This window comes from Danio aesculapii, chromosome 21, assembly GCF_903798145.1.
Source record: "Danio aesculapii chromosome 21, fDanAes4.1, whole genome shotgun sequence".
NCBI lineage: Eukaryota > Metazoa > Chordata > Actinopteri > Cypriniformes > Danionidae > Danio > Danio aesculapii.
In genome coordinates, this window is record NC_079455.1 from 39,984,330 (window position 1) to 40,002,521 (window position 18,192).

The following is an 18,192-nucleotide window of genomic DNA, read 5'->3' on the forward strand; positions in this document are numbered from 1 at the left end:
GACAGTGCAAGGTCTGAATTTGGACAATTCCGAATGAACATGCGTGTGACTTCGATTAATTGATCGTCTAGCACCTTTCCTTGTTGTTTTAGACACTCAGCTGTGATATCTGCAGCACGGTTTAAACGCAGCCAGTAATCGAAGGGATCCTCCTGAGGTTCTGGAAGTGTAGTGTAGAAATCTTGTAACGGAATAGGAGAATACTGTTGGCAACTGAAATGCTTTCGTAATAGAGTGTAAACTGCATCAGGATTTGATTTGATATCCAAACTGCTTGACAGCATCCCCACTTTAACAACATCTTTGGCTTTGCCCCTCAAATGTATCAAAATTTCCTCCCCCTGTTCATCAATAGGCAAAACTCCCTTCCTTATAAAGTTTTTCATGAGCTCCACCCACTCTTCGACCGTAACAGTGTCTGTCTTGTCGCCTCTGAAAATCGGAGGGTCTCTAATTTCCCTTTGTCGCACTACTTGGATCTGTGATGCATTTAACATGGACTTTTGCTCAGGTGTGTATTTACTACCATGATCAGTTTGAGTATGCCTTGATGCCCCTTCTGTTTGACTGTGCAAATTCAAGTGTGTAAGTACGCTATCCGCTAACTGTTGACCTACTAGCTGTACTATGTTACCCATCTGACTCATCATGTCATTGGCAGAGACTGGAGTTGATGTGTTAATTGGCTGGGCACTGTCAGAACTAGTATAATTCACATAAATAGGGTCCACATTAGAATCCTGACAATGAATTACATTCGCTTCTAACCCAACATTATTGTTTACACCACACATAGTAGGACTAGGGCTAATGTCCGGGAAGGGAATTGGTGTTGCTAATAAACCTCTTCCTCGACGAATACCAACAGGAGTGCCCACATAATGGGATTTAGTCAACTTTGCGTGCTCCATAAGCAATTAATTAGTGCATTCAGTGTGAAAAAGAAAGTAAAAAAATCAAAATTGATATGCTATAAAGTTTCAATTATACCAAACCACTTCTTGGTGTAAACTTAACAGATAGTCCATCTATCAGTATTTTTTTTTTTTTTTCCGACGTTTGTTGTTTAAAGTCCTTGATATAAAGTCCTGGAATAACTAATAAAAGCTTAGCTGCTGGGCTTGTGCAGTGAAGGATGAAGACTGGCCCACCGGTTCGATGTTTGGATGATCTTCGACCACCTTGATTGAAGTCCTGAGTCACGGCACCAATGTGACCTTTACACTTCTCTCCCGAACCCACTTCATTCACCCTTCAGCAATACACAGACACTGGACTCGGATGAGGAGGATTTTATTTTGCCCTGCACACAGAGCAGTAACAGTGAGATCAACACGGTATAACTTTAGCATCCACATCCACAGCAGTTCTCCCTAACTCTGCTGCAGTCTATCTTGAAAGTCTAGATCATCACTATACAAAACAAAGATAGAAACACAAAATATAATAGAAAATTACCTGCACACAGAGCAGTAACAGTGAGATCAACACGGTTTAACTTTAGCATCCACATCTAAAACACATATACTTCATTAGCACTTGCTGTATAAGCACATGGGGGAAAACATCAAGATGAGATTAAAAGTATCAAAATCAAACAAATATGAAAAGAAAACGCACTCTATCGATCAATAAATGTATATAAAGTGTGCTAGACTTTTAAAGCTGCATCCAATCAATCATTTAAATGATATTTTTATATTTTAGTGTGGAGCTAACACATAACCCGACTCACCCACAGCAGTTCTCCCTAACTCTGCTGCAGTCTACACAGACTCTGTGCGCAATAGCGCCACCGGCGAACTAGCAGGAACTGCACTTCCATTAAAGCAGGATTTAATAATAAACTATTAACATGGTATATATTTATTTCGTTACATATATATATATATATGTATGTGTATATATATATATATATATATATATATATGTATGTATATATATGTATGTATATATATGTATGTATATATATGTATATGTATGTATGTATATATATGTATGTACTGTATATATATGTATGTATATATATGTATATATATATGTATATATATATATATGTATATGTATATGTAACTATAAATTACATACTATTAATGTGGATGCAGTATAATGCTGTCAGTTGTAACACTACAGTACAGTGAGTAACTGTAAGCAGTTTCCAGTTAGTTACCGCTACTGCTCTATTACAGTAATTAACTGGCAACACTGTTGCCAGTTAGTCACTGTAATGGTTTGGTTACAGTAATTCACTGGCAACACTGTTGCCAGTTACTCACTGTAACCAAAACATTACAGTTAGTTGCTGGCAACAGTGTTGCCAGTTTTCTACTGTAAAAAAGCCTGGTAAGGTCTAACAGTGTACAGTGAGGGAAATAAGTATTGAACGTGCCACCATTTTCTTTCAGAAAACATATTTCTGTAGTTGCTGGTGACTTGAATTTTTCACCGGATGTTGATAAGAACCAAAGAAACCCATATATGTAAAGAAAACAAAATTAATTAGTTTACAAATAAAGTTCTGTGTAATAAAATGAAATGACAAAGTATTGAACACATGAAGAAAGGGAGGTGTAGAAAGGCAGTGAAAGCCTAGACAGCAGCTGAAATCTCTTAGTAGTTCTGTAGTAGGATGATGAAGATGAAACTAGGGTGGACATTTTAGCAAGACAATGATCCAAAACACAGACACGCAAACTCTCAAATGCTTTCAGAAAAAGAAAATCAAGTTGTAGAATTGCCCAGCCAATCACCTGACTTGAATCCAGTAGAAAATAAAAAAGATCAGATTTGATCGACGAGAGCCAAGATTTTTACACTCAGTTGAAGTCTGGGGAAAAAAAATCACACCTGAGCTATGCATGTGACTTCATTCTTCATATGAGAGGCGTCTTTAAGCTGTCATCAAAAAAAAAAAAGCGTGTTTATCTATCAAATACATTTCAGTAGTCCAGCACTTTCTTCTTGTGCCAATCCATTGTTATTACACATAACTCATTTTTCAGATTTTTTTTTGGTTTTGTTTTATTTTTATGTTTGTATTGTTTTGGTTTTTACCAAATCTGTTTCAATTCCATGTCAACAGCTCCTTTAGAAATATTATTCCCAGGAAAAAAACTATACTTATTTTCCTATGCTGTTTATTGTCATATTGCACAGCTGACAACCAAAGTCAAATAAAAAAGCTTGGTAAAATGTTTTTTTTTTTCAACAGATTCACTGCACCATAAGAAAGACAGTCGTGTTTGCAACAACATGCGGGTGAGTACATGTGTTCAGTTGACCTATTTGTTTAAACCACAAACTCATGCTCTGCACCTTTTATGTTTATGGTTTGAATTAAAATCTGTCCTTGAATTCCGTCCAATAACCACCAACAATGCCCTTTAGCCGGAAATGGAGCATGTCAAAGATGACTAAGAGGACATTACAAAACATTTTAATTACTGTACACCTTTACACTATAAATCAGTGTACTTGACAATTAGACACTTGCATAAGAATGCTTAAGGTGTGGATTAAGTTCGGGAGGCCGTCATGGGAAATTATCTATTGAATGATTTTTGTGCCAATAAGAATGAACGTAACTTTATAAAACTGAACGTAACTTTCCAAGAAACGATCAAAAATATGCCACTGCAAAAGAAGAAAAACACAATCAAAACAAAAAAATGAACTCAGTCGCACGAATTTAACATGCTCTTCAAATATGCTTCATTCTTTGTTAATGATTTTCAAAGAATCGTTTTTGCGAATCATGGATTTTGAATGCGTTGCCACAGATTTCGCTTACGCTTCGTAAATTTTCGTTTGCTGTTTTGGCACAAACTTCTCGTGGGGGCGGGCTTAACAGCGATCTACACTGATTGGCTAATGAGCTTTTGATGGACAGTTGCTCTCTGACCTGGAAGCACAGACGGTGACGTCAGTGGCGCGCATATCGGAAAGTTGTTGCGGTGTGCAATACGTCGTGCTTTATGTTAAGTATTAATGTTTGTATTTTACCTACGGTCGTCTCTTAGTTTCTAAAGATGACCTCCCGGGAGAGTCACGGAGCGGTGCCATCATCTTCCACCTCGGCTTGTCCCTCAGGGCAGCTTGAAGTAAGTTCGTGTTGCTAAAGTAACGTTTATCAATAACATCAATAAAAGTTTTATTCATGTACAGTGCGCAACAGTTATTTTGCGGGTTATTGTTGTTATTCACAAGTTTGCAGTGCACTGACGTCACCGTCTGTGCTTCCAGGTCAGAGAGCAACTGTCCATCAAAAGCTCATTAGCCAATCAGTGTAGATCGCTGTTAAGCCCGCCCCTACGAGAAGTTTGTGCCAAAACAGCAAACGAAAATTTACGAAGCGTAAGCGAAAACTGTGGCAACGCATTCAAAATCCATGATTCGCGAAAACGATTCTTTGAAAATCATTAACAAAGAATGAAGCATATTTGAAGAGCATGTTAAATTCCTGCGACTGAGAAAATTTTTTGGTTTTCATTGTGTTTTTCTTCTTTTGCAGTGGCATATTTTTGATCGTTTCTTGGAAAGTTACGTTCAGTTTTATAAAGTTACGTTCATTCTTATTGGCACAAAAATTATTCCATAATTATCAACATAGGCTCATTCTGAAAGCGTAGCCTTATATAAGTTTTGGAGACCGCCAGTTATGTAGCCAGAGGTATTTAATTTTAATACATTTTTAATTGGCATTTAATTTTTAAATGAACGCTATGGGACGGTATGACGCCATTACTTTTCGCGCTTACCAGCCGACTGCTTACATTCACATGGACAGCTTTCCCGCTGTAACCAGTTTGTCCCGTCAGCTCACCATGTACGTCGGCGGACTTGAGACGCAGAGAGGAGTTGACAACGACGATGAGGTTCGAGTCCGGTCAAGAACGATTCCAGAAAGCAGGTAAGACAAAACCAGAATCCAAAATATTTAAAAAAAAAACAAGTAAATAACAGGGTGGTAAAATCTGAAAACGTGGTAAAAGTCAGACGAGGGCTTTTCTTTTACTGGATTGCTTTTGAAATTTGTTAGTTGGGTTTAGGGAAGTGGCTGGGCGGGTCAATCAATAAAATTGGTTGGGTTTAGGAAAGGAGGAAGGTGGGTCAGTCGATTGGTCAGTCAAACAGTCAGTCAACAGCGACCTCTGGTGGGTTTACACGAAAACAGCAGGAGTGAATGGCACTCCCAAGAGAAATTTGAGATCTGAAAAAGCATACACAGCGGCCTCTCGTGGAATTCGCGAAAACAAAAACTACAAAAAAAGTTTACCCCTGGGATGTATTTCGCGGACTCCAGAAATGTATAGAGAGATACGTTTTCAGAATGAGCCTGGGTTGGAAATTATTGAGAAATCAGGCTTGTGGAAAAAGACATGCTAAATTGTGATGTCTGTAATTAAAAGAAAGCTAATGGAAAAGTGTTAGGACATTTTTTTTCATTCATCTTTCAATCACAATGGTACTTTGCTGTGAAAAATGTTGATATTTGTTCCACAGCTGTAGGATTTTCATTTTTCTTTTCCCCCCACAAGTCCAAAGACATGTGGTACAGGTGAATTGGGTAGGCTAAATTTTCCATAGTGTATGTGTGTGAGTGAGTGTGTATGGATTATTCCTGGTGATGGGTTGTGGCTGGAAGGGCATTCGCTGCGTAAAACATGCTGGATAAGTTGGCGGTTCATTCCGCTGTGGCGACCCCAGATTAATAAAAGGACTAAGCTGAAAAGAAAATGAATGAATGAATATAAAAGCCATCAACATCTTTTAAAAAAACTGGCACAACAAAGTATGAAAATTATAAAAGATTTGAAGTGAATGACACTGAATTGGGTCAAATGAGAATTTTTGGGGAGAGTGATATTTTCCAGGATTCTAAGTTAAAAAATTTTGTTTACTTTTCATAGACATGCTTGGATGTTGTTGGACTGTCCTGTGTGTGTTAGACTTATGTGGACCTCTTTTTGATTAGCTGACTGGCAAACTTAGTAAGTAAAACGTAATGTAACATCATACAGTCACTCTCCAGACTTATGGCCTGAAATGTGAAAGACTATATGAATGTGTGCTGTACTGTATGTGTTTAGTTCTAGAACCTCAGGGCAAACGTTTGATTATAATGTAGATATAAAAACATTAACAATAAATACAATATAAAATACTTTTCAAAACGTAATGGATACAGGTCCACCCCCCCAAAAAAAAACTTTTAGCATTAGCGCCCTCTTGTGGACATAGTGCAAGTATAATGCCAACGTCTTCTGGAGGAATCTATCATTAATAACATTAAAACAACTTGCATAACAACTGTAAATGACTTTTTGTCAGTGTTGTTGTTATTTGTATGCTTTTTTGTACAATGAATGAATGAATAAGTAACTGTTTTGATTCTAAATTACACTCACCGGCCACTTTATAAGGTACACCTGTCTAATTAGCCAATCACATGGCAGCAACTCAATGTATTTAGGCATGTAGACAGTTGTAGGCAGTTCAAACCGAGCATCAGAATAGGGAAGAAAGGGGATTTAAGGGACTTTAAATGTGGCATGGTTGTTGGTGCCAGACGGGCTTGTCTGAGTATTTCAGAAACTGCTGATCTACTGAGATTTTCATGCACAACCATCTCTAGGGTTTACAGAGAATGGTCCAAAATAGATAAAATATCCAGTGAGCGGCAATTCTGTGAGTACAAATACCTTGTTGATGCCAGCGGTCAGAGGAGAATGGCCAGACTGATTCCAGCTGATAGAAAGGCAACAGTAACTCAAATAACCACTAGATACAACCGAGGTCTGCAGAAGAGCATCTCTGAATGCACAACACGTCCAGCCTTGAGGCGGATGGGCTACAGCAGCAGAAGACCACACCGGGTCAGCTAAGAACAGGACACTGAGGCTACAATTCACACAGGCTGACCAAAATTGGACAATAGAAGATTGGAGAAACGTTGCCTGGTCTGATGAGTCTCGATTTCTGCTGCGACATTCGGATGGTCAGGTCAGAATTTGGCATCAACAACATGAAAGCATGGATCCATCCTGCCTTGTATCAATGGTTTAGGCTGCTGGTGGTGGTGTAATGGTGTGGGGGATATTTTCTTGGCACACTTTGGGCCCATTAGTACCAGTTGAGCATCGTGTCAACACCACAGCCTACCTGAGTATTATTGCTGACCATGTCCATCTCTTTATGACCACAGTGTCATAAAGCGCCATGTCATAAAGCACAAATCATCTCAGACTGGTTTCTTGAACATGGCAATGAGTTCACTGTACTCAAATAGCCTGCACAGTCACCAGATCTCAATCCAATAGAGCACCTTTGGGATGTTGTGGAACAGGAGATTTGCATTATGGATGTGCAACCGACAAATCTGCAGCAACTATGTGATGCTATCATGTCAATTTGGACCACAGTCTCTGAGGAATATTTCCAGTACCTTGTTGAATCTATGCCACGAAGGATTAGAGCAGTTCTGAAGGCAAAAGGAGGTCCAACCTGGTACTAGTAAGGTGTACCTAATAAAGTGGCCGGTGAATATATAAATAGAAAATTTACAATAAGTGTTGCCTTGAATATAGTCAATCCTGCTCATATGGCATTAAAACATAAACAATTTTGTTTCTCCTTTGTTTCAAATTATTTATTGATTTAAAAACAGTTTGGTTGTTCTTCTCTATTTTTAGTGACTTAGCTGTTTCTGAGATAGTTTACATGGCTTAAGGGGTTTCGCACACCAGAAGCGCCGCTCGGCGACATGATTTTTAGAATTCTAAACATAGGTTTCTGTCTCTGTACACACACCAGTGCTGCAAGTCGGCGGTTGTCCACGGCGCCCAGCCACAACTCAGGACACTGTTCATATTTCTGCCGCGCCACAGAGCGACATCTGAATACTTTCATTAAAACTTAACCTGCGCATGTACGTGTCTGGTGTGCAATACTGTCAACTGTCATATGCAAGCCGTGTCGTGGTGCTGAGCGGCACATCCGGTGTGCGACTCGCTTTAGAGTAGGGCTGCTCAATTATGAAAAAAAATCATAATCACAATTATTTTTGTCATAATTGTAATCACGATTACTCAAAACGAAATACAGTTGAAGTCAGAATTATTAGCCCTCCTGTGAAATTATTTTTTTAATGTTAATATTTCCCGAATGATGTTTAACAGAGCAAAGAATTTTTCACAGCATTTCCTATAATATTTTTTCTTCCTAAGAAAGACTTATTTGTTTTATTTTGGCTAGAATAAAAGCAGGCATAAATATTTTGAAACCTATTTTAAGATTGTTAGTGTTAGCCCCTTTAAGCAATATATATTTTTAATTGTCAGCAGAAGAAACTACTGTTATTCAATGACTTGCCTAATTACACTAATTAAGCCTTTGAATCACACTTTAATTTGAATGCTTGTATCTTTAAAAAAATCTAGTGAAAGATTATTTACTGTCATCATAGCAAAGATAAAAGAAATCAGTTATTAGAAATGAGTTATTAAATCTATTATGTTTAGAAATGGGTTGAAAAATCTTCTCTCCGTTAAACAGAAATTAGGGGAAAGGGTCGCTAATAATTCAGGAGGGCTAATTCTAATTCTGACTTCAACTGTAAATATGCAGTTAATTTCCTCCCTGTAAAAAGGAAAAGGGAAATAAATACATTCATTTTCTTTTCGGCTTAGTCCCTTTATTCATCTGGGGTTGCCACAGCAGAATGAACCGCCAACTTATCCAGCATTTGTTTTATGCAGCGGATGCCCTTCCAGCTGCAACCCATCACTGGGAAACACATACACACTTATTCACACACACATGCACTACAGACAATTTAGCCTACCCAATTCACCTGTACCGCATGTCTTTGGACTGTGGGGGAAACCGGAGCACCCGGAGGAAACCCACGCAAACGCAGGGAGAACATGCAAACTCCACACAGAAACGCCAACTGACCCAGCTGAGGCTCGAACCAGCGACCTTCTTGCTTTTAACATTTTGATTTTGTCCTTTTGTTGTTTGACTAATGATAAAAACAGTTAACAGCAGGAATATTGCGTGCTGTCACTTTAAGAGCAGTGCGGTTCAGCTATGGTTTCTCTTTCACATTTTGATTCTCAACTCGTTTGTTTATTACATAAATGAGGGTTAATATGAATAATCACTAAACACCGCGTTTTGACACAAATTTGCATGTATTTAACCATTAAAGCGTTCACATCAAGATGACTTTAGAAGCGTGTGCTCTGCTCGTCTCTGACGCTGAGAGTGCACACACACAACAGCATGCGCTCTCTTTCCTGCTTTTAAAAACATGAATGATTTGAATGTACATCAATGAATGATGCACATGTCGTGCTGCAAAAGTTACATTACAGTACATGCTTTTTAGTCATTTTCACATGAAACTGAGTTTTGCAGAGCAACAAATGTAAACAACACAAGACGTTTGGCCAGCGGAGAAATTAAAATGATCGTGCCCAACTGAGCCTGGTTTCTCTCAAGGTTTTTTTTTCTTCACTTCCGCCTTTAGTGAAGTTTTTTTTCCCTCTCCGCTGTCGCCACTGGCTTGCATGGTTCGGGATCTGTAGAGCTGCGCATCGTTGGATTTGCTCTTCAGTGTTTGGACTCTCAGTAGTGATTATTAAACCACACTGAACTGAGCTCAACTGAACTGAACTTAAACACTACAAACTGAACTACACTGTTCCTATTTACTGTGACCTTTTATGTGAAGCTGCTTTGACACAATCTACATTGTATAAGCGCTATACAAATAAAGGTGAATTGAATTGAATTGAACTGGAAAGGGGCGGTGTGATTCAATAATCGTTATTATAATGTTTTTTCAAAATCGTTAGAAGCCAAAATCGAAATCAAACCAAATTTTCGATTAATTGCACAGCCCTACCTTTACAATTACAACAATTAAACTGACATGCATATATAAAACATGTGCAAATATAAAAAACACTTTATTTAACAAGGAATGCAGAGGTACAAATAGGATGTGATTATGTCAAAATAATAAGCAAATTTGGTGACTTTTTGAGCAGATCTTAGCTACTTTTAAAATAGTTGGCATCACTGGATGTTGAAAGAAGACAACATAAACACCAAAAGAACTACTTTTTTTAAAGGATACCAACAAAAGGTAAGAATAGCTGCTTTATGATTATAGATGTCAGAAAGGTGAGGGGAACAGGGGAACAGTTTTAATGCCAAAAACGGAATTATTCTGCATGGGGCTTTATAAAATTTGTGCTTACTGAGTTTTATCCGTGGGTTCTTGGCTATAAGCCGGTCTGTTAAGGCCACTAGATAGAAGGGTCCAACTGGACTTCTGTGCTTGGAACGTATGGTTTATTTTCAAAGCGTTACTCAGCATAATCTCTGAATGAATTCACAGACTACTCTCGTGCGTCTCTCTCGTGCATCTCGCTCTCTTCACTTCTCGTTTCTTTTTTCTTTTTCTTCCTTTTTCCCTTTCGCCTCCGTACACTAGATATCGCGAGAGTAGGATCTAACTTTTTTAAACACATTTTGAACGCTTACACATCTATAAAATCTATTGAAAAATCTACTCCATTTTCTCAATGTCAGTAAATCATAGACGAGTCCTTATTTATTACTGTTTATGTTTACAATGTTTAAACTGATCCCAAAACCATCAACAACATATGAGTTTATGGTTTCTTTTCTGGATTAAAGCATTAAGAAGTGACTCTAAAGTGTTTATTTAGACGTCAGCAAATGTCTGAATAACTTTTTATAATAATGTAATTACAGGTATCAAACATATAGAAATTACAATATAAAAACTATACTATTTTTGTTTGAGTAAGAATTGTCTATAAAATGAATAGCAATTTGATCTGATGGTTGATAGTTTTGGCCACAAGGACAGAGATAACCGATGCAGGTCAAAGCATGATAAATATAATTGTACTGTATACAGTATAAACCTTAGTGGCTGACAGTCATGTTTATGTAAAATTGCAACACAGAACCTGTTTTGTGGTAATGATGGGAAGTTATTGAGATACTTTTTGCTACTAGCTAAAACAGTAAAGAATTAAAATAGGTAAGGTTACAGCAGGGTTCAACCCTGCTCCTGGGGGTCCACCAGCACTGCCCATGTCTCCTTAAACAAATACACCTGATTCAGATCATTAGCAGAGACTGAAAGACCCTAAAAGGGTGTGACAGACTTCGGAAACATGCAAAATGTGTAGTGCTGGTCGTCCTCCAGGAACGTGGTTGAGAACCACTGGTTTACAGTATTTGCTGAAAGACTATTTGAAGATTGTTATCAATAACCAGCACTCATCGTGATCAATAAGTTACACTTTGGAAGAATTAGAAGAATTGTGACACCGGACCACAAAATCGTACATATCATGCTGGTATGTTTTTTGGCAATAGACCCTTTTCACATTTCCGGGTTTCTCCACAGCAGAAGTCATTATAGTTGGATAACCTTAGAGCACAGTGAATGGGAGAGTACAATAAATAATAAATAACCCTATTAGCTGAAATAATAAAGGAAAAATGGCAAAATGGTGTTATCAAGACGTTCAGAAAAAGAAAAAAAAAATAGTGCGAGACTGATATCGGCAGCCAGAGGAGAGAATAACATCGGATTTACTGTTCTGCCTCCATAGATGCTGCATTAGACACACCTTGCACAAGCGGTAATTTGTTTTTTATAATTTGAATCAAAGATGATATAATACATTCATAAATGCATAGAAATGTTCATGCATTTAATAAAAAAAATCTAAATATTAAAAACTTGTAATAATTTAAGATTATGATGACCGTTAAATGCATCATAACAGTCTTGTGAAAAGGGTCCATAGCCAAAAATACACTGACTGGGTCAATTTTTCTTTTATGTCCATGAAGACATTTTGTGAATTTCCTAACACAAATATTCATTCATTCATTTTCTTTTCGGCTTAGTCCCTTTATTAATCTGGGCTCACCACCGCGGCATGACCCGCCAACTTATCCAGCATATGTTTTACTCAGCTGCAACCCATCACTGGGAGACATCCATACAATCATTCACGCACACACATTACGGACAATTTAGCTTACTTAATTCACCTATAGCGCATGTGTTTGGACTTGTGGGGGAAACCGGAGGACCTGGAGGAACCCCACGTGAACACGAGGAGAACATGCAATCTCCACACAAAAATGCCAACTGACCCAGCCGAGGCTCAAACCAGCGACCTTCTTGCTGTGAGGCGATTGTGCTACTATAATTTAGATTTTTTTGACCTCTCAGATTACAGATTTTCACATAGCTGTATCTCAAACAAATATTCTGTCATCCTAACCAACCATACATCAATATAAAGATGGTTTATTCAGCTTTTTTACACTTATCACTGGTTTTGTGGTCCAGGGTCACAAATGACAAGCATGTTAGAAATGTTACAGAGATAACGCAAGCTATACAGTATACTGTATTGTGTGTGGAGCATCAGATTGTAGAGACTGAATATATATTCAGAGCATCAGGATGAAGGCGATCAGAGGAAAACAGAGCAATAGGAAACTCTGAGTGACACTTTTAGCTCTGTTACACAGATTCCCCGAACAACAGGAGATGTTCTGAGCACCACTAATTGATGTTACAGAATCACAAATAGATTTTGAAACACAGCCTTTTAGAGTCATTGTTTGAGGTAAGAACATCCCTGTTGAACAGAAAGAAAACATGATTTAACCTAAGCTGGGATCTGTGTCAATTTTTTAAACACGAGAGAGAGAAAAAAATAATTGCTTCTTCTTTTTCCAGATTCTCACCTGTTGCTGTAATGCAGAGATCTTCACTTCCTGAACAGTTCAGTACATTTGAGCAGTTATTACTCTCATCACAAGAGTAACACGTGTTTCCATTGGGAGTGTCAGTGCTGGGATCTACAGGAGGGGAAACAAAAGGTATTCCTTTCTTTTCGGTACAATTCTAGTGAAGCAACACTCCTTTAGCTGCACCATTTAATCAATTCAAAACCAACAGACACCCTTAATTTTCCAGTGTAATGAGTGGTGTCTTACAGAGAATAATCAGTGTAGTGTAATACCTTGTGCATCTTGGATGTTACACCGGTCACTGGTACAGCACTCAGAAGATATCATTAAAATGCCGAAATTGACAGAGCCATTTCCACAATCATCAGCACAACCTTTAAGGTTCTCAATAGAACCTACTACAATGCCACCTAAAAACAATTCAACAACACATTATTTTAGTACATTTCATACATTTTCTTAAAGCTATTTGAACTGTTAGCATAACTGCTGGAAACCTGTTTGTAACACACAATACTAGCACCTTCATTCAAATGCAACAGTATAATTCAACTAGATATTAAAGTTTGAGGACAAACTTTATGGTGGCTTGAAAAGCCGAGTCTAAAAGTTTGAAGTCGTTTTAAAGTGTAAATAACTGAAGCAGTTTTTATGAAGTTTGAAACAGTCGGCATAGATAAGTACATATATGTTAGCATGTTTCTGGGTTGTTGCTAGGCGGTTGCTAAAGTATTCTGAGTGGTTGCTAGGCAGTTGCTAACATAAATTAGCATGATTCTAGCATTAATTAGCATGTTACTAGCATGTTTCTAGCATGAATTAGCATGTTACTAGCATGATTCTAGCATGAATTAGCAAGTAACTACCATGATTCTAACATGAATTGGCATGTAACTAGCATGATTCTACTATGAATTAGCATGCGTCTAGCATGAATTAGCATGTAACTAGCATTATTCTAGCATGAATTAGCATGATTCTAGCATGAGTTAGCATGTAACTAGCAAGATTATAGCATGGATTAGCATGTTTCTAGCATGAACTAGCATGTTTCTAGCATAATTCTAGCATGAATTAGCATGTTACTAGCATGATTCTAGCACGAATTAGCATGTTATTAGCACGATTCTAGCATGAATTAGCATGTTACTAGCATGATTCTAGCATGAATTAGCATGTTACTAGCATGATTCTAGCATGAACTAGCATGTTACTAGCATGATCCTAACATGAATTAGCATGATTCTAGCATGAATTAGCATGTTACTAGCATAAATTAGCATGTTACTAGCATGATTCTAGCATGTTACTAGCATGATTCTAGCATGAATTAGCATGTTGTTAGCATGATTCTAGCATGAATTAGCATGTTGTTAGCGTATTTCTAGCATGAATTAGCATGTTACTAACATGTTTCTTGCATGAATTAGCATGTTATTAGCATGGTTCTAGCATGAATTAACATGTTTCTAGAATGAATTAGCATGATTCTAGCATGAATTAGCATGTTACTAACATGAATTAGCATGTTACTAACATGAATTAGCATGTTACTAGCATGTTTCTAGCATGAATTAGCATGTTGTTAGCATGAATCTAGTATGAATTAGCATGTTACCAGCATGTTACTAGCATGAATTAGCAGGTTACTAGCATGATTCTAGCCTGAATTAGCATGTAACTAGCATGATATTAGCATGTAACTAGCATGATATTAGTATGTTACTAGCATGATTCTAGCATGAATCAGCTTGTTTCTAGCATGAATTAGCATGTTGTTAGCATGAATTAGCATGTTACTAGCATGACTAGCATGTCACTATCGTGTTGCTAGCACCTTTCTAGCAAGATTAGCATGTCAGTGGGATGTTAAAACTGTTAGCGTGTGTTAGAATAGCTAGTCACAGTCTCTGGGACAGTTGCTAGGGTGCTGAAAATGGTTGCTAGGGAGTGGCTAGTAAGTTTAAAGGTAATCAGTGATTGGCTGCTGGCTAGACTGAGTTGAATGAGGCCAGACTCTAGTCTGTAGGACAGTCTGATGCAGAGTTATGAGCTCACAAAGGTTGATCCAATGTTAAGTAAATGGGAGTCTTTTACAATGGAAGTCTATGGGACAGTTGCTAGGGTGCTGTAAGTGGTTGCTAGGGAGTGGCTAGTAAGTTAAGAAGTCATCAGTTATTGGCTGCTGGCTAGACTGAGTTAAATGAGTCCAGTTAGAAGTCTGTAGGACAGTCTGATTCAGAGTTATGAGCTCACAAAGTTTGACCCAATGTTAAGTCAATGGGACTTTTGGGATTTTTCTGGGTCGTTTTTCGGAAAACCCAAGGTCGGATCAGTTAGAAAAGATATAGCAACCCGAGTCAGACCAGTTTGAAGGTTTGACGAAAGTTTGAAGTATGTAGCTTGAAAGGCCTAGGAGGAGATACACTTAGAAATTAGTCTCAGAAGAAGAAGAAGAAGAAGAAGAAGTTTTGATAGATAACAATATGGACTTACCAAACTGTGTTATTGTTGTTGTACTCTCGCACATAGAAGTTCCACCTGGACATGTTACTGTCTGATTTACACAAGAACCCAAAAGACTGTCACACTGGTAACAGCTGAGAGAGTGTGCTTTAATGATAAAACACAGAGAGAGAGAGAGAGACATCAGTCTGTACATCACAAAATATAGCCATCTAAACACAAAAAATGTATTATTTAAGAAGATTCTGACCAGAAACAAGTCAAATCATCTGCTAGTGCAACAATACAGAATACTTTTTAGTGAGTACTTTTAGTACTTTTTACTGAGCATGATAAAACTTTTTCCAAGCAATGTATTTAAATAATCTTAAAACTAGCTTGTGAAGAGCTTTTTAAACTGTTTGAAACTCCAACTAAAGTTAAACAGGAGAATTCCTCTTCATTTAAGAATTGTCATTATACAATGCACAGCATATGAGTGCACCCCTCACAAATCTTTCTTTTAAATTCATATTTTTAATAGGAAGCTAAACAATATTATCAATATTATATTTGTGCATATACATTAGATTAGTCCGTACAGAAGCCAAATCTGGAGCTAATCTAACAAAATAACTTACGATAACGGTCCTAAAACTAGTCCAATCAAATTTATGTTAAAGAAAAATAGTAAATACTAATTTTAAAAAGAGAATTTTGTAGGTTGTAATTTTTTGCGAAATTTAGCTTGAATTTAATTGTATTATCCTTTCTAAATTTTAATTTCGATAATAATTTCTAAAGATGTTCAGTTACTAAAATATTATTTTAATAAATATATCTGTTAAATAACTCTGTTTTGTTTCAATGCACATAAATACATTGCCTATATTCACCGAGAAATGGATAAAAATATTCATTTTCAAAATGGAGTTTCTCAATTATGCTGAGCACTGTATATTCTGTCTCAAATGAGCCAAAGCATTTAAACTTAAGGCAAGATTATTGTATGAAATAAATCAATATCGCATGCATATTGTCCACCGTGTTTTAAATCAAGTTACAATGCAAAATGATCACTTGTTGCTTCTCAAAATATACCAAAGCTTATTACAAAAAAATAACGAAACATATTTTGTCACTAAAGAATGAGTATGTATAATTGAGATTTTTACATTGGCAAGCCTAAAACCGGTTACAACACCTAAAATGAAAATAAGTGCGATTATTGAACCTTTTTAAACTTAAAAAACAAGCAATTATAAAGTGCTTAAAATACAACTAAAAAGCAACTAAAATAAAGTCTTTAAATATAAAGCTGGTCTGACATTATGTCTTTGATTGTAATTAAACTAAATTTGCAGTTAAAATACCTAGATTTAAGCTTCATGAACAATAAATTATCTATATATACTCATATAATATTACAGGACTTGATATTGCATGATATTTTATTTTTAAAACAAGATCAATAAGATTTTTTGCACTAGAAATAAGATTTAACTTTTTTAAAACTAATTATTTGTCTTTGTACTGTACCTGTGGTGAAAAGAACCAACAGAAGAAAAACTGTGATTTGCTTATCCATCTTTGATCAGGAGGTGAATGAGAAAACACACCAACTGTATGCAGAGCTCATATACGTTTTCAAAAGGGGAGGGTCTTGATGACAAAATGAAAGTGGCAGAAACTTTTTTGGACTTCTGGCATCAGAAATCGGAGTTTAAATTTAGTAATGTTAAATATGTGTTAGGAAGTGCAAGGCATCTATAGCCTTTAAAAAAACAACGACAATAAAAAAAAGTCAGACATCTTGAACATTTCTCATATTATCACAGTATATACACTATAGTTTAGAGAACTGTAATGAAATATGATTAACTCTTAAGTTAAACTGCCAGAACAATTTCATCTCAGTAATGTTAGATAACGTTGATAGAAAGGTACTCTTAGTACCTGACAATATTTACACAATCATCAATCGTTTGTTGGCTCACCCTCAGCCTAAATGACATCCTGTTGTCACTTGGGCTGCGGTCAACCATGTTCATGTAAATCAGAACTTATTCAAAACAATATTTTCACAGACTCGCCGCAGCAGCTTATCCAATTTAGGCTGGTTTTTATTCACTGTATGAAATTTTTTATGGCACAATATATCATACTTTATTCTGCTATCCTGACTTATATAAATGAACTACAGTGTTATGCATTAACTAGTTGGTTTTTTAAATATATACTGTGTATATATATATGAAAAATATACACTCCCTGACAAAAGATTTGTCAGCGATCCCAGTTGTAAGAGCAACAAATAATAACTTGACTTCTAGTTGATCATTTGGAAAAGTGGCAGAAGATGAATCATCTGTTGAACTGCATCCCAGTCATCACAAATACAGCATAAGACCTACTGGAACCTGCATGGACTGGGGGTGTGCGAGAGATCTGCAGGGTGGATGGCAACATCAACAGCCTGAGGTATCAAGACATTTGTGCTGCCAATTACATTACAAACCACAGGAGAGGGCAAATTCTCCAGCAGGATAGCGCTCCTTCTCATACTTCAGCCTCCACATCAAAATTCCTGAAAGCAAAGAAGGTCAAGGTGCTCCAGGATTGGCCAGCCCAGTCACCAGAGTTGAATATTATTAAGCATGTAAGTTGAAGGAGGAGGGATTGAAGATGAATCCAAAGAATCTTGATGAACTCCGGGAGTCCTGCAAGAACGCTTTCTTTGCCATTCCAGATGACTTTTTTAAATAAGTGATTTGATTCACTGCAGAGATGTATGGATGCAGTCCTACAAGCTCATGGGAGTCACACACAATATTAATGCTTTTCCACTGAACCTTGAACTTTATATTCTATACTGGACATTATTTCTGTTAAGTGACAAGACTTTTGTCTGAGCAAAGTCAG

At 37.0% G+C, this 18,192-nt stretch overlaps 1 protein-coding gene across 1 annotated transcript; it reads right to left on the reverse strand.

Moving 5' to 3' along the window:
- Nucleotides 1–12,519: 12,519 nt before the first annotated feature.
- On the reverse strand, nt 12,520–16,858 carry LOC130215204 (prostate stem cell antigen-like). The gene is made up of 5 exons (XM_056447112.1): nt 16,810–16,858; nt 15,322–15,438; nt 13,098–13,235; nt 12,820–12,933; nt 12,520–12,710 (listed from the first exon to the last, which is right to left on the reverse strand). Exons 1-5 carry the CDS (start codon nt 16,856–16,858, stop codon nt 12,520–12,522), a joined length of 609 nt encoding a protein of 202 aa, XP_056303087.1.
- Nucleotides 16,859–18,192: the final 1,334 nt, after the last annotated feature.

Coding starts and splice junctions, on each gene's coding strand:
- LOC130215204 (XM_056447112.1), bottom strand. CDS start 16,858: ATGGATAAGCAAATCACAGTTTTTCTTCTGTTGGTTCTTTTCACCACA. Junction 15,439..16,809: donor GTTGGTTCTTTTCACCACAG/GTACAGTACAAA, acceptor TTATCATTAAAG/CACACTCTCTCAGCTGTTAC. Junction 13,236..15,321: donor AACAACAATAACACAGTTTG/GTAAGTCCATAT, acceptor AATTGTTTTTAG/GTGGCATTGTAGTAGGTTCT.